Raw genomic sequence first — 27,159 nt, 5'->3', positions numbered from 1 at the left:
AACTGTTACTAGTATTATAACCAGGGCTCTCCCCCCCCCCCCCCCCCCCCTCAGAGAATAAGTGCAGGGACTCCCCCCAGCTAAGTCACCCCTTGCCTCTGTCCCTTCTGCAAAAGTTGACCCCTGTCCCTTGATTTCATCCCTACAAACCTCCCAGTACCACCGTTTGTGGACCCTGCTCCCCCACAACAAAATACCACCCCAGCAACATTAGACCCCCTGCAGCAACAACAGATCTCCCAGCATTATTAGATCCTCCAACAGAAGACTTCTCCCTCAACAGTAGATCTCTCTCAGCAACAATTGACCCCCAGCAACATAAGACCAGCCATCAACAGTATATCCCCCCACAAAAGCAACAATATACACACACAAGAAAGAAAGAAGACGACCTGATTATAACAAAGTGGAAGCAACTGGGAACAACAGCAACTCAGCCACCAAGTGGTAGGCCACGTAACATGACAGAGCGGAGTCAGTGCATGCTGAAGCGCACAGAAGCCACAAACTGCCTGCAGAGTCAAAAGCTAAAGACCTCCAAACGTGTTGTGGCCTTCAGATTAGCACAACAATCGTGCTTCATGGGATAGAGGTCTTCATGGAATGGGTTTCCATGGCCGAGCAGCTGCATCCAAGCCTTACATCACCGAGTGCAAAACAAAGCGGCGTATGCAGTGGTGTAAAGCACGCTGCCACTGGACTCTAGAGCACTGGAGACGTGTTCACTGGAGTGACTAATCATGGTTCTCTGTCTGATGGACATGTCTGGGTTTGGTGGTTGCCTGACTGCATTGTGCCAAGTGTAAAGTTTGGTGGTGGGGGGGGGGGGGGGGGGGGGATTATGGTGTGGGGTTGTTTTTCAGGGGTTAGGCTTGGCCACCTAGTTCCAGTGGAGGGAACTCTTAAGGCGTCAGCATACCAAGACATTTTGGACAATTTCATGCTCCCAACTTTGTGGAACAGTTTGGGGATGGCCCCTTCCTGCTCCAACATGACTGCACACCAGTGCACAAAGCAAGGTCCATAAAGACATGGATGAGCAAGTTTGGGGTGGAGGAACTTGACTGGCCTGCACAGAGTCCTGACCTCAACCCCATAGAACACCTTTGGGATGAATTAGAGCGGAGACTGTGAGCCAGGCCTCCTCCCCCGACATCAGTGCCTGACCTCACAAATGTGCTTCTGGAAGAATGGTCAAACCTTCCCATAGACACCCTCCTAAGCCTTGTGGACGGCCTTCCCAGAAGAGTTGAAGCTGCTATAGCTGCAAAGAGTGGGAAAAGATTCTTAATAGCTGCAAGCGCTGAATGGTGTGTTCTGGCGGGGGAAGGAAATAGCTCAGTGGGGAGATCACTATACTAACTTTGCATCCTTAGTTTTTTTTTTTTTTGCAGCCTGCTGGGTTGAATAAAAAAAAAACCTGAAAACTGTGCACCAAGCTTAACTCACTTTCATAGGACCAAAGTTAAACAGGAGCCAATTAACCTACCAGCATGTCCTTCGGAGTGTTGAAGGAAACCGGATTTCCCAGAAGAAACCCACTCAGGCACAGGAAAAAAAAAACCCCATGTGAAAAGTACGGGGGTATAGAGTCACATGGTTGAGCTGCATTTTTTACTGTCCCCTAATGGACCCTCTTAAAAAGGATAAGTTTACCTTTGGGAACAAGTTACATTTTCCACCAGTTTTTAGGGTGGAGCATGTAACATGTTCCCACTTCTGCAGCCATCGCCCGCTGTCCTCTCTCCTTGTGACAGTAGTACTTGGAGAACTTCCCTGTACTAGCTGTCACTTTTTGAAAACAGCGTGGCCACGTGGCTGCATTCTCAATTAACCACAGCACTGTTGAGCACTGTGGTAGTTGATTGAGGTTTCCTGTCAGTGTGCATCTGCCTGGCCGTACAAGCACACACAGATACACTGACAGGGTTACAGGAGTCCTGCATGGCACCAACGATCTGCTAATCATTGGTGCCATGCTCTCTATAGAAAAGAAAAAAAAATTATATATATATACACACACACACACACACACACACACACACACACACACCTATCCCCCCCTTCCATCTCCTGTCCCACCAAACATGACCCATGCAACTAACAACTCCTGACCACCTGTAAAGTGCCTTCTGATAAGTGTTTGTGTGTCCCAATAGCAGAATTACCTTCACTTCCTATAGCTCTAACCCTTTATCCAAAACTGGGGGGGGGGGGGGTTATATTTTAATGCTGATCATTATAACGTGGTTATTACTCTGGCTGTTGGAAATCTGGGCCTTTCACAGACTAGATCAGTACGGTTAGGTTCTATGCATCCATCCTTTTTTAAATGTATTATCACCATTTTTTCTGCTCCTGGAAACCAAAATAGTGTTCTCCTATGTATCCATGCACACTACTTTAGTTTATTAGCATTTTGAGCATCAGCGTCTAGGAGCAGAACAAAAAACAAAAAAAACAAAAAAAAACAACACACACCACCACACACACTCCAAACAGCTTGTGTATGGAGCCTAAGGCTGGCCATCCATTTGTACAAGTTTGAGATTTTTGGTTTAGATTTACCAAAAACCATAGAATAGGTCAAAACTAACAACACTTTCAATTGTATCCAAGTAGGTGGGCTCTTGCACTACATAGTTGAAGGTAAATCTATAGGAAATTGAACAGAAAATTGTATAGTGTATGGCCAGCCTTATACTGTGTGAGGATTGCCTCTAGACATACCAATTTTTTTTTTTTTTTTTTTAAACAGATAACACCTATTCTTTAATGATTACTGACACTTAAACACGGGTCAGATGTTCTCCCACGTGCTCATCTACATTATGCATCAGTGTGCAGGAAGATCACATGCCTGGCAGGAGATATCCCAACTGGAAAACAAGTGTCAGACTGAATAACTACAAGTACACACATTTTTATATTCTCAGTGAGTGATGCACTAAAAGCTTCATTATAAACTTTGTGGGAGGCTTTACTTACTGAATTTCTCAAAGCAGTTCAGCAAAAAGGTGCCGAATGCACAGCAGTGCCAACCAGAGCCGAAAGATTTCAGTTCACTTTGGGCCGGTTCACACTATAGAAAAGCATTTCGGATGAGTTTTTGCATGCACGGTTTTGGCGCGTTCTGGTGCATTTTTTTTTTTTTTTTTATGCATTCCAGTTAATTTTTTCCCCCCTCTCTTTTTTTAAAATTTAAATAGGGACATGTGCGTTTTACCACATTACAGTACAGTAAAAAAATGCAGCATGTTCTACTTTTTTGCTGCAACTGCAAGCACTGATATGAACTATGATATCGACAACCATATCAGACACCGCTCTCTCCTGGTTCTCGTCCTATCTATCCCAACGCTCCTTCAGCGTTTCCTACAACGGTGCCACCTCCCCCTCGCTCCCCCTCTCTGTTGGGGTCCCCCAGGGCTCTGTCCTTGGACCCCTTCTCTTCTCCATCTACACCTCCTCCCTTGACAAACTCATACACTCCCACGGCTTCAATTACCACCTCTATGCTGATGATACTCAAATCTACCTATCCACCCCTCACCTCACCCCCACATTCTCCGCCCGCATCACTCACCTCCTAAACGACATCTCTGACTGGATGTCGCTCCATTTCCTCAAACTCAACCTCTCCAAAACCGAGCTTCTCATCTTCCCCCCAGCCCGCGCCCCCCCCCCATCCTTTCCATCACTACCAACAACACCACCATCAATCCCGCCCAGCAAGCCAAGGTCCTTGGCGTCATTCTGGACTCAAACCTTTCCTTTCAACCTCATATCAAATCTCTCACAAACACATGCAGGCTCCACCTCCGGAACATCTCCAAGATACGCTCCTTCCTTACCCCAGACACCACTAAACTACTCGTACACTCCCTGATTATCTCACGCCTCGACTACTGCAACTCCCTCCTCACCGGCCTACCCCAGTGCAGGCTATCCCCGCTACAGACCATCCTGAACTCAGCGGCCAGACTCATCCACCTCACCAGCCGCTCCACCTCTGCCACCCCCCTCTGCCTCTCCCTCCACTGGCTCCCCATTGCCCAACGCATTAAATTCAAATTGCTCACCCTGACCTATAAGGCCATTCACAACACTGCCCCTAACTACCTCACCGACCTGATTCCCAGGTACCACCCTACCCGTACCCTTCGCTCTTCACAGGACCTCCTTCTATCTTGCTCCCTGGTCTCCTCCTCCACGCACGACTGCAAGACGTCTCCAGGTCCTCCCCCATCCTCTGGAACTCACTACCCCAATCCATCAGACTGTCACCTTCCCTCCTCACCTTCAGGCGCTCCCTGAAAACCCACCTCTTCAGGGAAGCCTACCCCACCCTCACCTAACAGCCGCTGCCCTTCCCTCCTCCTACCACTCCATCCCCCACAGCCGTTTCCTCCTGTGCCTCTACCCCCTCCCTCCTAGATTGTAAGCTCGAAAGAGTAGGGCCCTCTTACCCCTTGTGTACTGTTTGATGTTACTGTTCTGTTTCATGTATTGTCCCCCCTCTATTGTACAGCGCTGAGCAAACCCTTTGGCGCTATATAAACTCGATAAATAAATATCACCTACTTTCTGTGCGTTTTGGATGCAGGGGAAAAAAAAAAAAAAAAAAAAAAGCATATATATATATATATATATATATATATATATATATATATATATATATATATATATATATTCAATGAAACATTAATATTTATAGAGATGCTGTGGAGGGAAGCAATGCATTTTATTACAATGCTGGAATAGAATACGATAGGAAATGCAGAACCAGGTGCTGAAATCATATTTGGAAAAAATATGAAATCCTCGAAGTATACTTTATATATGGGAAAACCTGTATACAATATCCACGGCGCGATCAGCGACTGCACGCAGTGAGGCGATTAGTGGAAGCAGAGAGGAAGTCAGATCAGTTTCCTGCTCGGGTCTGAAAGTTGTGTCTGCAGTGTGACCCTCTGAGTCGCAGTGCATAAAAATATATCATTTCACTGGCAGCAGCTAACAAGTACTTCCTTATGTTACCCAATTGCCAAACAGAGTCCATTGTTTCCCCGCAGAGACCTTTGTTTGTATTACGCTATTAAAATCCTCATTCAAGGACTGCCAAGTACATTAGCTACACTAATCAGGAAAACAATGAGGAGCCCCCAGTACAAAACGCTTTTATTTTTCCTCTAGTATGACATAACACACTAGTCTTACTGTATGCAGAATTTAAGGGAAACCCAAGCATTTGATCTTGGGTTATGAGCTGAACTTTTCATAGAAGTAGGACTATCCAGTTTTTTTGTGTTATTCATATTTTAATATTTTATTGATCCACTGTTGGATAAAGCAGACAGTGCAGTCAGCATACATGCTGAACAACTACAAGACACCTTGTGCACCACACAGAGAAGCCTTGACTGCTTGGTGATGCACTTAGTTTAATCACTTCACCACCTCACTATAGCTGAATGAAGGCTACAGCGCAGTAGTCCAATTCTGGGAGGGCGTCATATGATGTCCACCCAGAACGCGCCCCCCTTTGGAGACAGCGGATCACATGACATAGTAAAAGGCCAATCACAGCAGCTTTTTGCCACGTGATCAGCTGTGTCCAATCACAAAGATAAAAGGACTCAGGGAGCGCTCACAATATAAACTCAAAAGCAGCTGTGCACAGTAAAGGAAACCTTTCAAGGGACATGTGTAAAATAAGTGCAGTGCTAAGTATAATCCGGACAAATATATGGTAACAATGTTCATAAATGGGTTATTAGTCCACAATACAAGAGCTCAAAAGGTGATATATTATGCCCACGGTCGTAGTTTAAGTAAGACTCGGTGAGGGGCAGGGTATGTATAAAATGCGCACTCACCAGAAGGGCATGTATAAAATGCGCACTCACCGGACACGCAAAGAAAATGCGCAATATATCAACAAAACGGAGGTCTGCCAGGGGGGTCCTTTCAGGCTACGAATAGAGCCAGCCCAGGATGGATGGACATAGTCTTGATAAATGCTCTCAAACCGCAGGTCCACTTTAAGGACACGGGTGCAGCCTCTTCAGTACAGTGGAATAGTCACCAGGGGGAGCTCTGGGGGATTAAATGTTCAATGCACAGCAACAGATGGAAGTACCCATAGTGTAGTAATGTCAGAAAAATTTAATGAAGGATGTTATGCAGCAGCAAAAAAAAAAAAAAAATTATCCTCATACATGTAAATGCTGAACATATGCCAAAGGCTGTATCAAAGCAACAGGCAGGAACATTGAGGCAACAAGTTGTTATGAGCACTAACCAGCTGGTGATCAAATTAGGCCGCCGGAGCTCCGTGACGTCAAAGCTCACAGGCTCCTCCAAGACGCGTTTCGTACACTAGTACGTCTTAAGAAGGGGTGTGCCATCTTTGTCCAATCACAGCTGACCACTATGTAAATACACTTGCCGGTTATCGGCAGTACTTTTCGCACGCTGTCACAGAATGAGGAAAGTACTGCCAGTAAGCGGCGACTGTCAAGTAGACATCTACACTGATTATCAGTGCCCTGATTAACAGTGCTGCCCATCAGCGCCCCCTAAATACTCACCAGTGCAGCCTCATCAACACACATCAGTGAAGGAGAAAAATTACCTGTTTTCAAAATGGGCAGCACAGTGGCTAAATGGTTAGCACTTCTGCCTGGCAGTACTAGGGACGTTGGTTCGAATCACAACCACAGCACCACCTGCCTGGAGTTTGCATGTTCTCCCTGTGCCTGCGTGGGTTTCCTCCGGATACTCCGGTTTCCTCCCACATGCCAAAGACATGCTGGTAGGTTAATTGGATCCTGTCTAAATTGTCTCTAGTATGTGTATATGTGAGTTAGGGACCTTATATTGTACGCCCCTTGAGGGTTAAGGACTGATATGAATGTACAATATATATGTAAAGCGCTGCGTAAAATTGACGGCGCTGTGCAAGTACCTGAAATAAATAAGAAACAAAGAAAACTTTTTTTACATTTTCGTTGTTTATAGCGCAAAAAATAAAACACCCAATGGCGATTAAATACCACCAAAATAAAGCTCTATTTGTGTAAAAAAAAAAAAAAAAAAAAAAAAAAAAAAAAAAAATTCATATGGGTGCATTGCTGCATGACAATTGTCAAAAGTGCAACAGTACTAAAAGCTGAAAATTGGCCTCAACCAGAAAGGGGTAAAAGTGCCCAGTAGGCAAGTGCTTAAATACATATTGTATTAGTATTTTATTTCAAACCTGCATCATAATAGAAGCTAGGACTACAGATACAGAAAACAGAATAGATGTGTAATGAGTAAATACTTCCTCTAGATACATGTAGAAAGATTTGTTGGGGTGCCTCCTTAGGCTATGCACATCAGGGAGGGCTTCCCTCTGCACTGATGAAGTCTATCCTGTGGCAGAAGCTACATGGAAGTCTTTGGGCTGATCTGCACATCGTGGGGTCTTGGGAGAGATGTACATCGATCTGATCCTTACAATAATCCCAACATTTAAGTGATCCTGTCACTGCAGGAAATAGAAGCCATCGGCAAAACCAACAGGGAAACAGATATTTGACCCATCTGGCTAAATGCTGGCAGCAAAAAGTGGCATATCAATGCAAAGTATTTTTGTGGACTGGATTTTGGACTAATCAGGTACACCTGTCCATTTTTCAGGTAGACACGATTGGACCATCCATTACATTCTAAAGGAGCGGCTGATGCCTGTATCCGAACCACTAAAAATAGACGGATGGGGGATCCATTGCCCATCCGTCTAGCCAAGGAGTCTCCAAACTTTCTAAACAAAGGGTCAGTTTACGGTCCTTCAGAATTTAGGAGGGATGGATTGCGGTCAGTAGGAGTAGAAAAGGTTCTGAGGTCAATGAGAAAAACACTGATGCCATCTTTGGTATCAGTGGGAGGTACTGTACCCCATCGATGGGGTCAGTGGGGGGGGGGGGGGGGAATTGTGCCCCATCGTGGGCGTCATTGGGAGGAATTGTGCCCCATCGTGGGCGTCATTGAGAGGAATTGGGCCCCATCGTGGGCGTCATTGAGAGGAATTGGGCCCCATCGTGGGCGTCATTGAGAGGAATTGGGCCCCATCGTGGGCGTCATTGAGAGGAATTGGGCCCCATCGTGGGCGTCATTGAGAGGAATTGGGCCCCATCGTGGGCGTCATTGAGAGGAATTGGGCCCCATCGTGGGCGTCATTGAGAGGAATTGGGCCCCATCGTGGGCGTCATTGAGAGGAATTGGGCCCCATCGTGGGTGTCGGTGGATGACATAATGCCCCAAGGGCCAAATAAAAGCAAGCAAAAGGCCAAATCTCGCCCCCCACCACAGTTTGGAGACAACTGGTCTAGCGGATCAGATTGGATGACAGTTGGATGCAAGAGTAGGCTCACAGTAGCCCGCAGGCTGGTTGCGGGTGCAGAAATCACACCTGTTCCTTGCATCCGAATCACATTGCTCTTGCGAGACACGCAGCTGCCATTTATTCTGAATGGCACCCTCACGCATCTTAGCCCGCAGTGAGATTGCAGGAACCGCCTGGGAAATAGCATGGCCCTGCAGCCGTGTTTTCAAAAAGGGGCAGGCACCTTTATCCTGCAAGAAACCAGAGAACTGTGTCTGAGAAAAACGTGGACCACATGGACCACAATAGTGTGAACCAGGGACAAACGGACAGGTGACCCGTTTACATCTACCCAACCATTGAGGACAGCAGGCGGTGTCCGTGTCCACTGTACATAAGCGGAGATGGATCAGTCATCCACCTCCTCAGCAAGGATCTGCCCCAAACGGGAAGTTCCACTTTATGTCCTCTGACACCCGCCGGTCCATAGAAGTCTATGAATGGACCGATCAGGTCCACCCTAAAAATGGACAGGCGGATCCCATCAGTCTGCTCGTGTGAAAGGGGCCTAAGGCTCCATGTACACGGGACACTTCTGAACGATGGAAACTGACCACTGGAAAACTTAAATTAAAAAAACGTAGCTGGGTTTGCATATTGTGTTTAGAAGTGTTTTTTTTTTTTTTTTTTTTTTAAAAGATAACCTCAGGAGACCTTCCAAAATGCACTGAAAAAAAGGGTAAAATATTAACTATTTCAGACATTGAGAGAGCAGTATTTGTACAGATTAGCGTTGTTTTTTTTTTTGTGTGTGGTGTTTGGATGTGTTCCAGCTCATTTCTGTGCAGAAATTATTGCAGCAGTGTAACATTTTCTTTCATGTGAAACCTCAAAGTATGGTGTACCGGGTCCATTTGAGTACTGGGAAAACATGCTTTGCATGCATTTTTTTTTTTTATGATGAAAAAAGGCTCTGGACAGCATCTGGAAATGGAAGAGTTAAAAAAAAAAAAAAAAAATTATTTTACAAAACACTTATAAATGCAGGTAGCTGCATTTACAACGCTAATAAAATCTACTCCTGAATGCAAGTTTTCTGCGGAAAAAAAAAAAAAACCCACTGTAAACTCAACTGCCTGTAAACGACAGTCACATAGGAAAACATTAGGGAGTTCAAGGGCTGCCGGAACACACACACACACACTTAGGAGCTGTAGTGTACATGAGCCCTAAAAGGAGAAAAAAAAAAAAAAAAAATGGCCATCACACTAATGCAACATTTTCCGTACAGAGAAACCCTTGAGAAATCCCTTCTGTTATCAGGGAACCCCTGCTAAAAAATTTGCTATATCTACAACTCATGATACATTAGTGTGATGTTCATTGGGATGAATGCTCCTTAGGCTGTTCATATGTTATACAATTTTCTTGAGATTTACCAAAAACCATAATATGAGGTCAAACCTAAACACTTTCAGTTTTATCCAATTAGACAGGCCCTTGCGCTACATGGTTAAAAGGTAAATTGGGCAGAAAATTATATAGTGTATGGCCAGCCTTACAGAGAGCTAAATAGATCAATTATTTAATTACAGGTACTTATTCACTGCTGTGAATCTATGCAGCGCTTTACATATATATTATACATTCACATCAGTGCCTAACCCTCAAGGGGCGTACAATCTAAGGTCCCTAACTTCATACATACAGTACTAGGGCCAATTTAGACAGGAACCAATAGACCTACCAGTATGTCTTTGGAGTGTGGGAGGAAACCAGCACAGAGAGAACATGCAAACTCCAGGCAGGTGTTACCATGGTTGGGATTCAAACCAACGACCCTAGTGCTGCCAGGTGGAAGTGCTAACCATTTAGCCACTGCCCGTTGAGTGCACACTAAAGGCTACTGTTCAGTTCCCTATCCAGTCCAATTTACAAAATCTACATACAGCTGGAGGATAAAGCCTAGTACACACAATGAGAAAATTGTACGAAAAATATTGCTTTCGGCACGATCGTACGATAATCATCTGATCATTTAGTACACTGCTTTCATCCGAAATTATCTGAAGGGACAAGCACAAAAATTTGTCATGCCATGGTTGGGATTTGAACCATGAAATAGCGTTTCAGTCTTGGGAAGCCCCTAATAATAATAATAATCATATCTACAACTCACTATACATCAGGGATTCTCAACCACAGTTCCTTGGAATCCTAGGGCTCCTCCAGAGGTTGCTAGGGGTTCCTTGAGCAATTTCTGCCACTTAGATACGTTCCTACTGCCATTGGGGCAGCACCAGGTGGAAGTGTTAACCCATTTAGCCACGGTGCTTCCCCAATGGCAGTAGGAACGTATCTGAGAGGCAGAAATTGCTCAAGGAACCCCTAGCAACCTCTGGAGGCACCCTTGGATTCCAAGGAACGGTGGTTGAGAACAGGGGCAGACTGACCATTTGGAAACTCGAGCACTGCCCGTGGGCCCAGGGTGGGTAGGGGGCTCCATGAGATGCCCCAGTACCTTTTTCATAGGCTTTTTGAGTTTGGACAAGGATACAGGGGCCCCATGATCCCCTATTGCCCGGGGGGCCCCATGAGTTGTCAGTCCGCCCCTGGTTGAGAATTGCTCAAGGAACCCAAAGCAACCTCTGGAGGAACCCTAGGATTCCACGGAACGGTGGTTGAGAATTGCTCAAGGAACCCCTCGCAACCTCTGAAGGAACCCTAGGATTCCACGGAACAATGGTTGAGAATTGCTCAAGGAACCCCTCGCAACCTCTGAAGGAACCCTAGGATTCCATGGAACAATGGTTGAGAATTGCTCAAGGAACCCCTCGCAACCTCTGAAGGAACCCTAGGATTCCACGGAACAATGGTTGAGAATTGCTCAAGGAACCCCTCGCAACCTCTGAAGGAACCCTAGGATTCCACGGAACAATGGTTGAGAATTGCTCAAGGAACCCCTCGCAACCTCTGAAGGAACCCTAGGATTCCACGGAACAATGCTTGAGAAACCCTGATCTAATGTATAGTGAGCTGTAGATATGATATCATTAGCAGGGGCTCCCCAAGACTGAAACACTATTTCAAGGGTTCCTCCATGTTAGAAAGGTTCCTCCAGACAAAGATCCCAGACTCTGCGTAGAGAAGGTTGCACCTGTACAACACGAACTAGAAAATGACAGTGCCCAATAGAAGTCAGCTGAGGCCAACTATCTGCTGACTATCAGGAAATAACCTACAGGGAAAAAAAGAACCAAATGTCAGCACAGACAAAAGGCGATATATGTCCTGCAAAACATCTTGCGAAACCCAGGAAGACGTAAGAGACTCGTGACCAGCTGAGACGTCACCTTAACCCTTCTGAGAGTCGTAGGAGCTAAAAAATGATCACTTTGCCAAATTTAAAGTGTTAATACTGATGTGGTCAATGCTCTCCCCTTCCCATCCTAATGGGATGTCCACAGAGTGGTCACCTACCTGCTGGTCAAAGTAATATGTTTCATAGTTGGGATCAGAGTGCACAAGGTAGACCCCCAAGCAGGTCCAGATGAGGAGAAGCCAACATGATAGTGCTGAAGATGCCATGTCTGTGTCTGACATGCAGGGATTCCCTGCCTGAGTATAAACTATGGGGAGGAGGGACTTGATCGGGGAGGAGACTCTGTCGCTTCCTTTTTTTTTAACCTATTCACTGACGTACTGACACAAAGACTGAGCTGCTACAGAGTCGCCCAATAGACTTCATTAATGTTAGCTCTTCGCTGGGTTTTGATGATGTCTTTAGTCACGCTCAAGTTAATCTCTTTACCCTCTGCTATTGCTCCAAATGTACGCAACAAGAGATTCGCCAGCAATGTTTGCAACAGATCACAGATGGGAATATCTTGCTTTTTATTCAGTAAAGTTCACGGGTGATTTTTAGGTACTTGAGCCTATTACACAGGATGAGAAAATCAGACCAAAAAATATTGTTTTTTTTCTGATAACACTGTTCAACAGGTAAAAAGTTTTGGGCATAAAATTAGCTAATCTTACATAATTTTGGGGTGCTGAAAACGAAAATGACCCTAAAAAATGTTGATTGGCTCCAGTTTCCATGATATATTCACCCATCTAATGACGTAAGCCATTCAAAATTATGATGCAACTTCAGCTGCATATTGCGCAATTGATACTGGTGACCAATAGAAAATTGCATGTATACTGAGATGATGCAATATTAGCCTTTAATTGCATCACTTCACTGCATAAAAGCTGCAGTATCTGTAGCTGATTGTAGTTCGACAGCGTCTTTACATTTCGTTTTATGCTTATATAGGCTACTCAGTAATGCCTCGAACTTGTGTGAATAAAGCAGATAATTTCTGCTATATCTGCGGTGAAATAACTTTTATCTCACAAAAAAGGAGGATAACAGGAATGATTAAGAAAGCCTACAACTTGTATATTGGCTGCAAGATAGGAGACCAGGACAAGAGCTGGGCACCACATATATGCTGCAATTCTGTTGGGACGGCACTGGAGCAATGGTTGAATGGAAAAAAGGCATCTATGCCTTTCGCTGTGCCAATGATATGGAGAGAGCCAACAGATCATGTTAGTAATTGTTACTTTTGTATGGTGCCTCCAATTGTAAAAGGGCTAAATAAGAAGAAAAAGTTATCTGTGCATATTCCATCGGCAATACGTCCAGTTCCTCATGGAGAGGGGCTACCAATTCCTAAAGCACCAGAATCCTTCGTGGTTGAGTCAAGTAAGGAAGAACCTGAAGCGTGTAGTCACGTGCAGTTGTAAGAGATAGCCCTTTCCTAGAATACAAGAGAAAAGCCAAGAGAAGCAAAACCGACACAAACTGAAGACAAAACTAGTGAGAATCCTAAGTATTAAAATGATTCAACTTAGCTTATGGCTATAATTTTTCTTGGTAATCCTATGCAATATATTATGCCATTTAGGCTTTGTTATGTAGTCAATATCACTTGCTTTATATTTGTGGAAAGACATCTATCTATATAATTATTGTGCATTATGTAGTCATTACGCCATTAGTAGAAAACTTTCCGTTTACAGAAAAACTAGAGCCAATTGACAAATTTCATTGTTATATTTGAACTCAGAATGTGAAATTCATTAAGAAATGGATCCTTTTGTTTCCAAAACTGGCAAAAAATAAAAATTTGTTGAACAGTGTAATCTGATCATTAATACACAGCTTTCCAGAGACAGTTGATGTGAAATTATCTGAAGGGACAAGCACGTAAATTTCTCTCATATGATAACAGAACAAACGATTTTCGTATAACCACTTACGAACCGTGTTCCCTTAAATCAGGGGGTCTTAAAACTGTGGCACAAGGGCCAGATGTGGCCCTTTGCTACCCTTTATCCGGGCCTTGGGGCACTATTCCTCCAACTTCCTACTGAGACCAACAATGGCAGGGCACTGTTCCTCCAACTAAAACCAATGGTGGGGCACTATTCCTTCCACTGATACCAATGGCAGGGCACTGTTCCCCCAACTAAAACCAATGGTGGGGCACTTTTCCTTTCACTGATACCAATGGTGGGGCACTATTCCTTTCACTAATACCAATGATGGGGCACTATTCCTCCCACTAATACCAATGATGGGGCACTATTCCTCCCACTAATACCCATGATGGGGCACTATTCCTCCCACTAATACCAATGATGGGGCACTATTCCTTCCACTAATACCAATGATGGGGCACTATTCCTCCTACTAATACCAGTGATGGGGAACTATTCCTTCCACTGATACCAATGGTGGGGCACTATTCCTTCCACTGATAACAATGATGGGGCACTATTCCTCCCACTAATATCAATGATGGGGCACTATTCCTTCCACTGATACCAATGATGGGGCACTATCCCTCCCACTAATACCAATGATGGGGCACTATTCTTCCTACTAATACCAATGATGGGGCACTATTCCTCCAACTAAAACCAATGGTGGGGAACTATTCCTTCCACTGATACCAATGATGGGGCACTATTCCTTCCACTAATACCAATGGTGGGGCACTGTTCCTTCCACTGATACCAATAGTGGGGCACTGTTCCTTCCACTGATACCAATGATGGGGCACTATTCCTCCCACTGACACCAATGGTGGGGCACTATTCCTTCCACTGATACCAATGATGGGGCACTATTCCTTCCACTGATACCAATGATGGGGCACTATTCCTTCCACTGATACCAATGATGGGGCTCTATCCCTCCCACTAATACCAATGATGGGGCACTATTCTTCCCACTAATACCAATGGTAGGGCACTGTTCCTCCAACTAAAACCAATGGTGGGGCACTATTCCTTCCACTGATACCAATGATGTGGCACTATTCCCCCAACTAATGCCAATGGTGGGGCACTAGTTTTCCCACTGACACCAATGATGGGGCACTATTCTACCCACTAACACCAATTATGGGAAATCAACCCTGAGGCCATGTTTATCTCACTGATACTGGGGCCAGGACATTTTATGTCATTCACTGGCCCTAATCTGGCCCTCCTAAAGTCTGAAGGACAGTATTCTGTCCCTTTGTTTTAAAAGTTTGGAGACCCCTGCCTTAGATTCATGGCAGCAAAGCGGCATCCCTGTGCCCCCCCCCAGCTCTTCTGGGTAGGGGGCGCGAGCACCTGCTGCCCCAGATGTGTTGTGATTAGTTACAGCACAAGCTGATCAGCAGGTCCCAGCCAAAGACTGACCAGACTGGGACCCACCAGATGACAGGACCGAGCTCTGTGAATGTAAACAACACAGAGCTCTGTCCTGTCAGTAACGCTTCGTTCACACCTATGCAGTTTTCTTTTTCCCTGTTTTGCAGTGCTTTTTGCAGTTCGGTTTGCGTTTTTTCTACACACGTTTTTGATGCGTTTTGTTCAGCTTTTTTTTTTTTTAAGTGGAATTTATTTTTTGCTGGGCAAAATTATAATGCAAAATGTGGCAAAAATGAGGAAAAAACGCACTACCATGCATTTCAGCAGATTCTCCCATTGAACTGTATTGTAGCAAAAATGCTGCTGTTTGCCTTTAAAAAAAAAGTCCCTGACCCTTTGAAAAACACAGCAGCTCAAAAAAGCAACGATGTGAGCATGTTCCATAGGAAACCAGGTTAAATGGACTGTAGTGCGTTTCTGCAAAAAGCACTAAAATACGCATTGGTGTGAACAGAGCGTAAAAGCACCAACCAGTAAACACACAAAGCACTAGGAGAGCTGGACAGGGCCGTAGAAGGTCCTTAACCCATCAGCAGGACTGGTATCTGCTCCTTTGTACAAGGAGGAACAGGATGAGCACTGCCAGAGCCCTACAAAATGACCTCTAGCAGGCCACTGGTGTGAATGTCTCTGACCAAACAATCAGAAACAGACTTCATGAGGGTGGCCTGAGGGCCCAACGTCCTCTAGTGAGCCCTGTGCTCATTGCCCGGCACCATAGAGCTGGATTGGCATTTGCCATTGAACCCCAGAAGTGGCAGGTCCACCACTGGCACCCTGTGCTTTTCACAGAGGAGAGCAGGTTCACCCTGAGCACATGTGACAGACGTGAAAGGGTCTGGAGAAGCCATGGAGAACGTTCTTCTGCCTGTAACATCGTTCAGCATGACCGTTTTGGTGGTGGGTCAGTGATGGTCTGGGGAGGCATATCCATGGAGGGAGGCACAGACCTCTACAGGCTGGACAATGGCACCCTGACTGCTATTAGGTATCGGGATGAAATCCTTGGACCCATTGTCAGACCCTACGCTGGTGCAGTGGGTCCTGGGTTCCTCCTGGTGCAGTGGGTCCTGGGTTCCTCCTGGTGCAGTGGGTCCTGGGTTCCTCCTGGTACACGACAATGGCCGGCCTCATGTGGGGAGAGTATGCAGGCAGTTCCTGGAGGATGAAGGAATTGATACCATTGAATGGCCCCCACGCTCGCCTGACCTAAATCCAATAGAACACCTCTGGGATATCATGTTTCGGTCCATCCAACATTGCCAGGTTGCACCTCAGACTATCCAGGAGCTCAGTGATGCCCTGGTCCAGATCTTGGAGGAAATCCCCCAGGACACCATCCATGGTCTCATTAGGAGCCTCCCCCGGCGTTGTCAGGCATGCATACAAGTACGTGGGGGCCATACAAACTACTGAGGACCATTCTGAGTTGCTGCAATGAAATTTCAGCAAAATGGACTCGTCTGCTGCATCATTTTTTCACTTTGATTTTCGGGGTGTCTTTGAATTCAGTCCTCTGTAGGTTGATCATTTTCATTTCCATCAAACAATGGGCCATCCTTACGTTCCTAACACATTACCCATCCATATCAGTATAGATATCCAGCAGGAGATGTTTCCCCATTGAGACCTGATGTGTTTTCAGTGTTCCTTTCATTTTTTTGAGCAGTGTATATCTGAAAATCGATCACTCCTGATGTACTGACGGCCCGTCTCATTTCTTGAGGCCCAAAAATGCCAGGACAGTACAAGTACCCCCAAATTACCCTTTTTTGCAAAGTAGACGGTTCAAGGTGTTTAGTAAGTTTTTTGAAGTTGTATTTTTTTATCATAATTTTTTTTGGAGAATTAAGAAATAAAAAAAAACATTTTTCACAATTTTTTTTTAACATACTGTCACCAGTGCAGTATAGCGTCATCATATAACTGGTTTGGCGGTAATCAGGGACACTGACTGGTGGCAGTACAAAAAACAAAACAAAAATATGATTTTTAAAAATTTTTTATTACTTTTTTTTTTTTTTTTTACAAACTGTGACCAGAGCAATTCGATGTTACCATAGGGATGTGATTAGGTTTTTGTTTATATATATATACAGTCATGGCCGAAATTGTTGGCACCCTTGATATTTCTCCAGGAAATCATGTATTTCTCACGAAACGTATTGCATTAACACATGTTTTGCTATACACATGTTTATTCCCTTTGTGTGTATTGGGACAAAACAAAAAAAGGGAGGAAAGAAAGCAAATTCGACATAATGTCACACAAACCTCCAAAAATGGGCTGGACAAAAGTATTGGCACCCTTTCACAACTGCGGATAAATAAGAATGTTACAAGCATGTGATGCTCCTGTAAACTCACCTGGGGCAAGTAACAGGTGTGGGCAATATAGAAATCACACCTGAAAGCAGATAAAAAGGAGAGACGTTCACTTAACCTTTGCATTGTGTGTCTGTCTGTGCCACACTAAGCATGGACAACAGAAAGAGGAGACGAGAACTGTCTGAGGACCTGAGAACCAAAATTGTGGCAAAATATCAACAATCTCAAGGTTACAAGTCCATCTCCAGAGAACTAGATTTGCCTTTGTCCACAGTGCGCAACATTATCAAGAAGTTTGCAACCCATGGCACTGTAGCTAATCTCCCTGGTCGTGGACGGATGAGGAAAATTGATGAAAGATTGCAACGCAGAATAGTCCGGATGGTGGATAAGCAGCCCCAAACATGTTCCAAAGACATTCAAGCTGTCCTGCAGGCTCAGGGAGCATCAGTGTCAGCGCGAACTATCCGTCGACATTTAAATGAAATGAAACGCTATGGCAGGAGACCCAGGAGGACCCCACTGCTGACACAGAGACATAAAAAAGCAAGACTACAGTTTGCCAAAATGTACTTGAGTAAGCCAAAAGCCTTCTGGGAAAACGTCTTGTGGACAGATGAGACCAAGATAGAGCTTTTCGGTAAAGCACATCATTCTACTGTTTACCGAAAACGGAATGAGGCCTACAAAGAACAAAACACAGTACCTACGGTAAAATATGGTGGAGGTTCAATGATGTTTTGGGGTTGTTTTGCTGCCTCTGGCACTGGGTGCCTTGACTGTGTGCAAGGCATCATGAAATCTGAGGATTACCAAAGGATTTTGGGTCGCACTGTAGGGCCCAGTGTCAGAAAGCTGGGTTTGCGTCCAAGATCCTGGGTCTTCCAGCAGGACAATGACCCCAAACATACGTCAAAAAGCACTCAGAAATGGATGGCAAAGAAGCGCTGGAGAGTTCTGAAGTGGCCAGCAATGAGCCCAGATCTAAATCCCATTGAACACCTGTGGAGAGATCTTAAAATTGCTGTTGGGAAAAGGTGTCCTTCCAATAAGAGAGACCTGGAGCTGTTTGCAAAGGAAGAGTGGTCCAAAATTCCGGGTGAGAGGTGTCAGAAGCTTATTGATGGTTATAGGAAGCGACTGATTTCAGTTATGTTTTCCAAAGGGTGTGCAACCAAATATTAAGTTAAGGGTGCCAATACTTTTGTCCAGCCCATTTTTGGGGTTTTGTGTGACATTATGTCATATTTGCTTTTCTGCCTCTGTTTTATATTTGTTCCAATACATACAAAGGGAATAAACATGTGTATAGCAAAACATGTGTTAATGCAATACCTTTTTTGTGTGAAATACTTGATTTTCAGGAAAAATATCAAGGGTGCCAACAATTTCGGCCATGACTGTATATATATATACATACACATTATGATTGCTTGTAGAAGTGAATTTCAGTGCTACAATGCCTTGAAAAAGTATTCATACCGCTTGAAATGTTCCACATTTTGTCACGTTACAACCAAAAACGTCAATGTATTTATTGGGATTTGATGTGATAGACCAGTGGTGGGCAACCTTTTTTTTCAGCTGAGCCAAATCTCGCCAAAACCACGATTGAAATTTATTTTGAGAGCCACATTTTTAAAACTGAAAATACATAGGATGGTACACTGTTTTTAGTTTCAATAAGTTTTTATAGTAATTCATCCCCCATATAGTAATTCATCCCCCATATAGTAATTCATCCCCCATAGTAATTCATCCCCCATATAGTAATTCATCCCCCATATAGTAATTCATCCCCCATATAGTAATTCATCCCCCATAGTAATTCATCCCCCATATAGTAATTCATCCCCCATAGTAATTCATCCCCCATAGTAATTCATCCCTCATAGTAATTCATCCCCCATATAGTAATTCATCCCCCATATAGTAATTCATCCCCCATATAGTAATTCATCCCCCATAGTAATTCATCCCCCATATAGTAATTCATCCCCCATATTAATTCATCACTCATATAATAGTAGTAAGTAAGTAGCAAGTAGTAAGCCAAGTCCCCCCTGTTTCAATTCACTTACCTTTGCTCCGCGCGTTCCTCTCGCCGTGTTCCCCGCGCCGTTCCGGTCTTCAGGGCGGACTGTGAGAGGAGCCTAGCTCCCCTCACGTTCGTCACGCTGCCCCGCCTACACACATCCTGACAGCCAATCACTAACTATCAGGATGTGAGTGGCAGCGAGACTGGCCAATCATTGCTGGGCTAGCTGCAGAGTCCTCGGCCGCCCGAGAGGAGGTAGGGGAGCGGGCGCCCGGCACACAGAAGAGCCGCTTTAAAATGTGTAAAGAGCCGCATGTGGCTCGCGAGCCGCGGCTTGCCGACCACTGTGATAGACCAACACAAAGTGGCACATAATTGTGAAGTGGAAGGAAAATGAGAAATGGTTTTCAAATTTATTTACAAAAATCTGTGAAAAGTGTGTCGGCATTTGTATTCAGCCCCCCGGAATCAATACTTTGTAGGACCCCCTTTACCTGCAATTCCAGCTGCAAGTCTTTTTGGGGATGTCTCTTTGCACATCTAGAGAGGGACATTCCAGCCCATTCTTCTTTGCAGAATCGCTCAAGCTCTGTCAGATCGGATGCAGAGCGTCTGTGAACAGAAATTTTCAAGTCTTGCTGCAGATTCTCCATTGGATTTCGGTCTGGGCTGTGATTGGGCCATTCTAACACATGAATATGCTTTGATCTAAAGCATTCCATTGCAGCTCTGGCTGGATGTTTCAGGTCGTTGTCCTGCTGGAAGGGGAACCTCCGCCCCAGACCCAAGTCTTTTGCAGACTCTAACAGGTTTCTTCTAAGATTGCCCTGTATTTGGCTCCATCCATCTTCCCATCAACTCTGACCAGCTTCCCTATTCCTGCTGAAGAAAGTATCCCCACAATATGATGCTGCCACCACCATGTTTCACAGTGGGTATGGTGTGTTTACAATGTGCAGTGTTAGTTTTCCACCACACGTTTTACTTTTAGGCCAAGTTCAATTTTGGTCCAGGGGTGGACTGACAACTCATGGGGCCCCCGGGCAATAGGGGATCATGGGGCCCCTGTGTCCTTGCCCAAACTCAAAAAAGCCTATGAAAAAGGTACCAGAGGCATCTCATGCAGCCCGCTACTGACCCCAGGCCCTCAGGCGGTGCCCAAGTTTCCAAATGGTCAGTCCACCCCTGTTTTGGTCTCATCTGACCAGAGCACCTTCTTCCACATGTTTGCTGTTTCCCCCACATGGCTTCTCGTAAACTGCAAACGGGACTATTTCAGGTACTTTTATAGCGCCATCAATTTACGCAGCACTTATACATATATCGTACATTCACATCAGTCCCCAACCCTCAAGGGGTGTACAATCTAAGGTCCCTAACTCACATTCATACATACACATTCTAGGTACAATTTAGACAGGAGCCAATTCACCTACCAGCATGTCTTTGGAGTGTGGGAGGAAGCCGGAGTATCCGAGGAAACCCATGCAGGCACAGGGAGAACATGCAAACTCCAGGCAGGTGGTGCCGTGGCTGGGATACGAACCAACAACCCCAGTACTGCCAGGTGGAAGTGCTAACCATTTAGCCACTGTGCTACCCATGCTTTGCATTCATTGAGTTAAATGCAAAGCAGTCTGTGAATGGCAGCTGTGCGGAGTGAGTGACCTCCTGCGGTCAGCCATCAGTAAGGCAGCCTCTTGGTATGGGAGTCGCAGTTCCATGGACCACAGACTTTTACTCCCTCCGTAATGTTGGACATTGCACAATTTACAGCGTCTGCAGGATGGCGCCCCATGCTGCAATCTCTTCCCGGAACACGGTCACCCCAGACTTTTCAGTAACATTCTCTTCCAGCTAATGCTAATGAAAGCCATTGCTGTTGCCCACGGCAACCAGACTGGAAATCGCAGGACCGGCTGAGCTGCTCCAAAATACTGTTTATTAGGAAAGGTGTATCTGTGCTGTACATCAGCCCAGGATCACACTCATGCCGATTTCACAGCGTTCTCCAGTTTACAGAAACACACTCCAATCCATGTAACATGATCTCCTATGGATATAGCGTACATCTGTGTGTTTTCAGCCAATGTGTTTTTTTTGGAAAGGATCAGGGACTTTTTTCCTGCAGCAGATTGCATTTTTTATGCGTTTTGCTGTTTTTTTTTATAATATTGAAGTCTTGACTTTCATGTGACTTTGATACAACTTTGGATGGGTGCGACTTAGATGTGAGTTTGGATGGGTGCGACTTGGATGTGAGTTTGGATGGGTGCGACTTAGATGTAAGTTTGGATGGGTGCGACTTGGATGTGAGTTTGGATGGGTGCAACTTGGATATGACTTTGGATGGGTGCGACTTGGACGTGACTTTGGATGGGTGCGACTTACACGTAAGTTTGGATGGGTGCGACTTGGACGTGATTTTGGATGGGTGCGACTTGGACGTGACTTTGGATGGGTGCGACTTGGACGTGACTTTGGATGGGTGCGACTTGGACGTGACTTTGGATGGGTGCGACTTAGATGTGAGTTTGGATGGGTGTGACTTGGATGTGAGTTTGGATGGGTGCAACTTGGATATGACTTTGGATGGGTGCGACTTGGACGTGACTTTGGATGGGTGCGACTTACACGTAAGTTTGGATGGGTGCGACTTGGACGTGATTTTGGATGGGTGCGACTTGGACGTGACTTTGGATGGGTGCGACTTGGACGTGACTTTGGATGGGTGCGACTTGGACGTGACTTTGGATGGGTGCGACTTAGATGTGAGTTTGGATGGGTGTGACTTGGATGTGAGTTTGGATGGGTGCGACTTGGACGTGACTTTGGATGGGTGCGACTTGGACGTGACTTTGGATGGGTGCGACTTGGACGTGACTTTGGATGGGTGCGTCTTAGATGTGAGTTTGGATGGGTGCGACTTTGATGCAACTTTTTGGACGGTTCTGTTCACGTAGTCCAGTTTTGGATGCACTATATTACCAGAACTATCATACTTTCCAATTAGCAAAAAAAAGTCACATCCAAGTCGCGCCCATCCAAAGTCACATCCAAGTCGCACCCATCAAAAGTCACATCCAAGTCGCACCCATCCAAAGTCACATCCAAGTCGCACCCATCCAAAGTCACATCCAAGTCGCACCCATCAAAAGTTCACTACATGACCAGAACTGTCAGGCTCCATGCCCATTAGCACGTCTCCAAAGTTGCACGATTTCCAGGGTGACTTTGGACCACGACTTTGACACGACCTTTGGTGCGACTTGGATCTGACATTTTAAATTTACATTCTCTGAACCAGAGTCGCATCAAAAGTCGCACCAAAGTAGTGCAGGCACTTTTTCAAAATCCCTGTGACTTTAAGATTTAAATAGATGCCATTGAAAAGAATGGGCTGCAACTTGTCATGCGACTTTGATGTCCAAAGGTCGCACAAGTGTGAATGGAGCTTCATACTTTCCAATTAGCAAAAAAAATAAATAAAAAAGTCACAACAAAGATTCACCCATCCAAAGTTGTATCAAAGTCGCATCCATTAGAAAGTTGCACCAAAGTTGCCATTGAAAAGAATGGGCTGCAGCTTGTCATGTGACTCTGATGAATGTGTGGCAACATTTTTATTCTTTTTTGCTAATTGGAAAATATGACAGTTCTGTTCATGAAGTGCGACTTTGGATGGGTGCGACTTTGGATGAGTGCGACTTTGGATGGGTGCGGCTTTGGATGAGTGCGACTTTGGATGGGTGCGACGTTGGATGGGTGCGGCTTTGGATGAGTGCGACTTTGGATGGGTGCGACTTTGGATGGGTGCGGCTTTGGATGGGTGCGGCTTTGGATGGGTACGGCTTTGGATGACTGCGACTTTGGATGAGTGCGACTTTGGATGGGTGCGGCTTTGGATGAGTGCGACTTTGGATGGGTGCGACTTTGGATGGGTGCGGCTTTGGATGGGTGCGGCTTTGGATGGGTGCGGCTTTGGATGGGTGCGGCTTTGGATAGGTGCGACTTTGGGTGAGTGTGACTTTGATGACTTTTTTGCTGAATAGAAAAGTTGCACCAAAGTTGCCTCCAAGTCGCACCCATCCAAAGTTCATCAAGGTCGCATCAAAGTCAATACTTTCCTATTGGCAAAAAAAAAAGCATCCAGCATTTGTGTTAAAAAACGTAAAACGCATGTGAAATCGCACAATCCACAACCGCACATGCATAAATGTGAGCCTAGCCTAAGGCCAGCCATACAATTTTCGAATGATTTTTCGTTTGAAAATCGAACCTAAGAATGATCGACCGATTTTCGCTGTTAGTGAGGCAATAGCACCGGACAATTTTCGCTCTGTTAGTGGGGCACTGACACCGGACGATTTTCGCTCTGTTAGTGGGGCACTGACACCGGACGATTTTCGCTCTGTTAGTGGGGCACTGACACTGGACGATTTTCGCTCTGTTAGTGGGGCACTGGCACCGGATGATTTTCGCTCTGTTAGTGGGGGCACTGGCAGCGGACGATTTTCGCTCTGTTAGTGGGGCAATGGCACCGGATGATTTTCGCTCTGTTAGTGGGGCAATGGAACCGGACGATTTTCGCTCTGTTAGTGGGGCAATGGAACCGGACGATTTTCGCTCTGTTAGTGGGGCAATGGAACCGGACGATTTTCGCTCTGTTAGTGGGGCAATGGAACCGGACGATTTTCGCTCTGTTTGTGGGGCAATGGAACCGGATGATTTTCGCTCTGTTTGTGGGGCACTGGCACCGGACGATTTTCGCTCTGTTAGTGGGGCAATGGAACCGGACGATTTTCGCTCTGTTTGTGGGGCACTGGCACCGGACGATTTTCGCTCTGTTAGTGGGGCAATGGTACCGGACGATTTTCGCTCTGTTAGTCGGGCAATGGCACCGGACGATTTTCACTCTGTTAGTGGGGCAATGGAACCGGACGATTTTCGCTCTGTTTGTGGGGCACTGGCACCGGATGATTTTCGCTCTGTTAGTCGGGCAATGGAACAGGACGATTTTCGCTCTGTTAGTGGGGCACTGGCACCGGACGATTTTCGCTGTTAGTGGGGCAATGGCAGCGGACGATTTTGGCTCTGTTAGTGGGGCAATGGAACCGGACGATTTTTGCTCTGTTAGTGGGGCACTGGCACCGGACGATTTTCGCTGTTAGTGGGGCAATGGCAGCGGACGATTTTGGCTCTGTTAGTGGGGCACTGACACCGGACGATTTTCGCTCTGTTAGTGGGGCAATGGTACCGGATGATTTTCACTCTGTTAGTGGGGCAATGGAACCGGACGATTTTCGCTCTGTTAGTGGGGCAATGGCACCGGATGATTTTCGCTCTGTTAGTGGGGCAATGGAACCGGACGATTTTCGCTCTGTTAGTGGGGCAATGGAACCGGACGATTTTGGCTCTGTTAGTGGGGCAATGGAACCGGACGATTTTCGCTCTGTTTGTGGGGCAATGGAACCGGATGATTTTCGCTCTGTTTGTGGGGCACTGGCACCGGACGATTTTCGCTCTGTTAGTGGGGCAATGGAACCGGACGATTTTCGCTCTCTTTGTGGGGCACTGGCACCGGACGATTTTCGCTCTGTTAGTGGGGCAATGGTACCGGACGATTTTCGCTCTATTTGTGGGGCACTGGCACCGAACGATTGTCGCTCTGTTAGTCGGGCAATGGCACCGGACGATTTTCGCTCTGTTAGTGGGGCACTGGCACCGGACGATTGTCGCTCTGTTAGTCGGGCAATGGCACCGGACGATTTTCGCTCTGTTAGTGGGGCACTGGCACCGGACGATTTTCGCTGTTAGTGGGGCAATGGCAGCGGACGATTTTCGTTCTGTTAGTGGGGCAATGGAACCGGACGATTTTCGCTCTGTTTGTGGGGCACTGGCACCGGACGATTTTCGCTCTGTTAGTGGGGCACTGGCACCGGGCGATTTTGGCTCTGTTAGTGGGGCAATGGAACCGGACGATTTTCGCTCTGTTAGTGGGGCAATGGAACCGGACAATTTTCGCTCTGTTTGTGGGGCAATGGAACCGGATGATTTTCGCTCTGTTTGTGGGGCACTGGCACCGGACGATTTTCGCTCTGTTAGTGGGGCAATGGAACCGGACGATTTTCGCTCTGTTAGTGGGGCAATGGTACCGAACGATTGTCGCTCTATTTGTGGGGCACTGGCACCAGACGATTTTCGCTCTGTTAGTGGGGCACTGGCACCGGACGATTGTCGCTCTGTTAGTCGGGCAATGGCACCGGACGATTTTCGCTCTGTTAGTGGGGCACTGGCACCGGACGATTTTCGCTGTTAGTGGGGCAATGGCAGCGGACGATTTTGGCTCTGTTAGTGGGGCAATGGAACCGGACGATTTTCGCTCTGTTAGTGGGGCACTGGCACCGGGCGATTTTGGCTCTGTTAGTGGGGCAATGGAACCGGACGATTTTCGCTCTGTTAGTGGGGCACTGGCACTGGGCGATTTTGGCTCTGTTAGTGGGGCAATGGAACCGGACGATTTTCGCTCTGTTAGTGGGGCAATGGAACCGGACGATTTTCGCTCTGTTTGTGGGGCAATGGAACCGGACGATTTTCGCTCTGTTTGTGGGGCACTGGCACCGGACGATTTTCGCTCTGTTAGTGGGGCAATGGAACCGGACGATTTTCGCTCTGTTAGTGGGGCAATGGAACCGGACGATTTTCGCTCTGTTTGTGGGGCACTGGCACCGGACGATTTTCGCTCTGTTTGTGGGGCAATGGAACCGGACGATTTTCGCTCTGTTAGTGGGGCACTGGCACCGGACGATTTTCGCTGTTAGTGGGGCAATGGCAGCGGACGATTTTGGCTCTGTTAGTGGGGCAATGGAACCGGACGATTTTCGCTCTGTTAGTGGGGCACTGGCACCGGGCGATTTTGGCTCTGTTAGTGGGGCAATGGAACCGGACGATTTTCGCTCTGTTAGTGGGGCAATGGAACCGGACGATTTTCGCTCTGTTTGTGGGGCAATGGAACCGGACGATTTTCGCTCTGTTTGTGGGGCACTGGCACCGGACGATTTTCGCTCTGTTAGTGGGGCAATGGAACCGGACGATTTTTGCTCTGTTAGTGGGGCAATGGAACCGGACGATTTTCGCTCTGTTTGTGGGGCACTGGCACCGGACGATTTTCGCTCTGTTTGTGGGGCAATGGAACCGGACGATTTTCGCTCTGTTAGTGGGGCACTGGCACCGGACGATTTTTGCTGTTAGTGGGGCACTGGAACCGGACGATTTTTGCTGTTAGTGGGGCACTGGAACCGGACGATTTTTGCTGTTAGTGGGGCACTGGAACCGGACGATTTTTGCTGTTAGTGGGGCACTGGCACCGGACGATTTTTGCTGTTAGTGGGGCACTGGCACCGGACGATTTTCGCTCTGTTAGTGGGGCAATGGCACTGGACAATTTTCGCTCTGTTAGTGGGGCACTGGCACCGGGCGATTTTGGCTCTGTTAGTGGGGCAATGGAACCGGACGATTTTCGCTCTGTTAGTGGGGCACTGGCACTGGGCGATTTTGGCTCTGTTAGTGGGGCAATGGAACCGGACGATTTTCGCTCTGTTAGTGGGGCAATGGAACCGGACGATTTTCGCTCTGTTTGTGGGGCAATGGAACCGGACGATTT

At 46.3% G+C, this 27,159-nt stretch overlaps 1 protein-coding gene across 1 annotated transcript in view; it reads right to left on the bottom strand.

Annotated features, from left to right (window-relative positions):
* Positions 1 to 11,995, bottom strand: part of PRCP (prolylcarboxypeptidase) — a 47,220-nt gene extending 35,225 nt beyond the window's left edge. The window contains exon 1 of the mRNA XM_089676777.1: positions 11,852 to 11,995. Within this exon, the coding sequence (XP_089532903.1) occupies positions 11,852 to 11,974 (123 nt within the window). The 5' untranslated portion in view covers positions 11,975 to 11,995. The remainder of the gene's footprint in view (positions 1 to 11,851) is intronic.
* Between the last annotated feature and the right edge of the window lie 15,164 nt (positions 11,996 to 27,159).

The sequence above is a fragment of the Staurois parvus genome, unplaced genomic scaffold (assembly GCF_062004578.1).
Source record: "Staurois parvus isolate SC_StPar_1 unplaced genomic scaffold, SC_StPar_1.0 ptg000173l, whole genome shotgun sequence".
NCBI lineage: Eukaryota > Metazoa > Chordata > Amphibia > Anura > Ranidae > Staurois > Staurois parvus.
The sequence above is the reverse complement of the archived record's forward strand: the minus strand, read 5'-3'. Positions and strand labels throughout refer to the sequence as shown.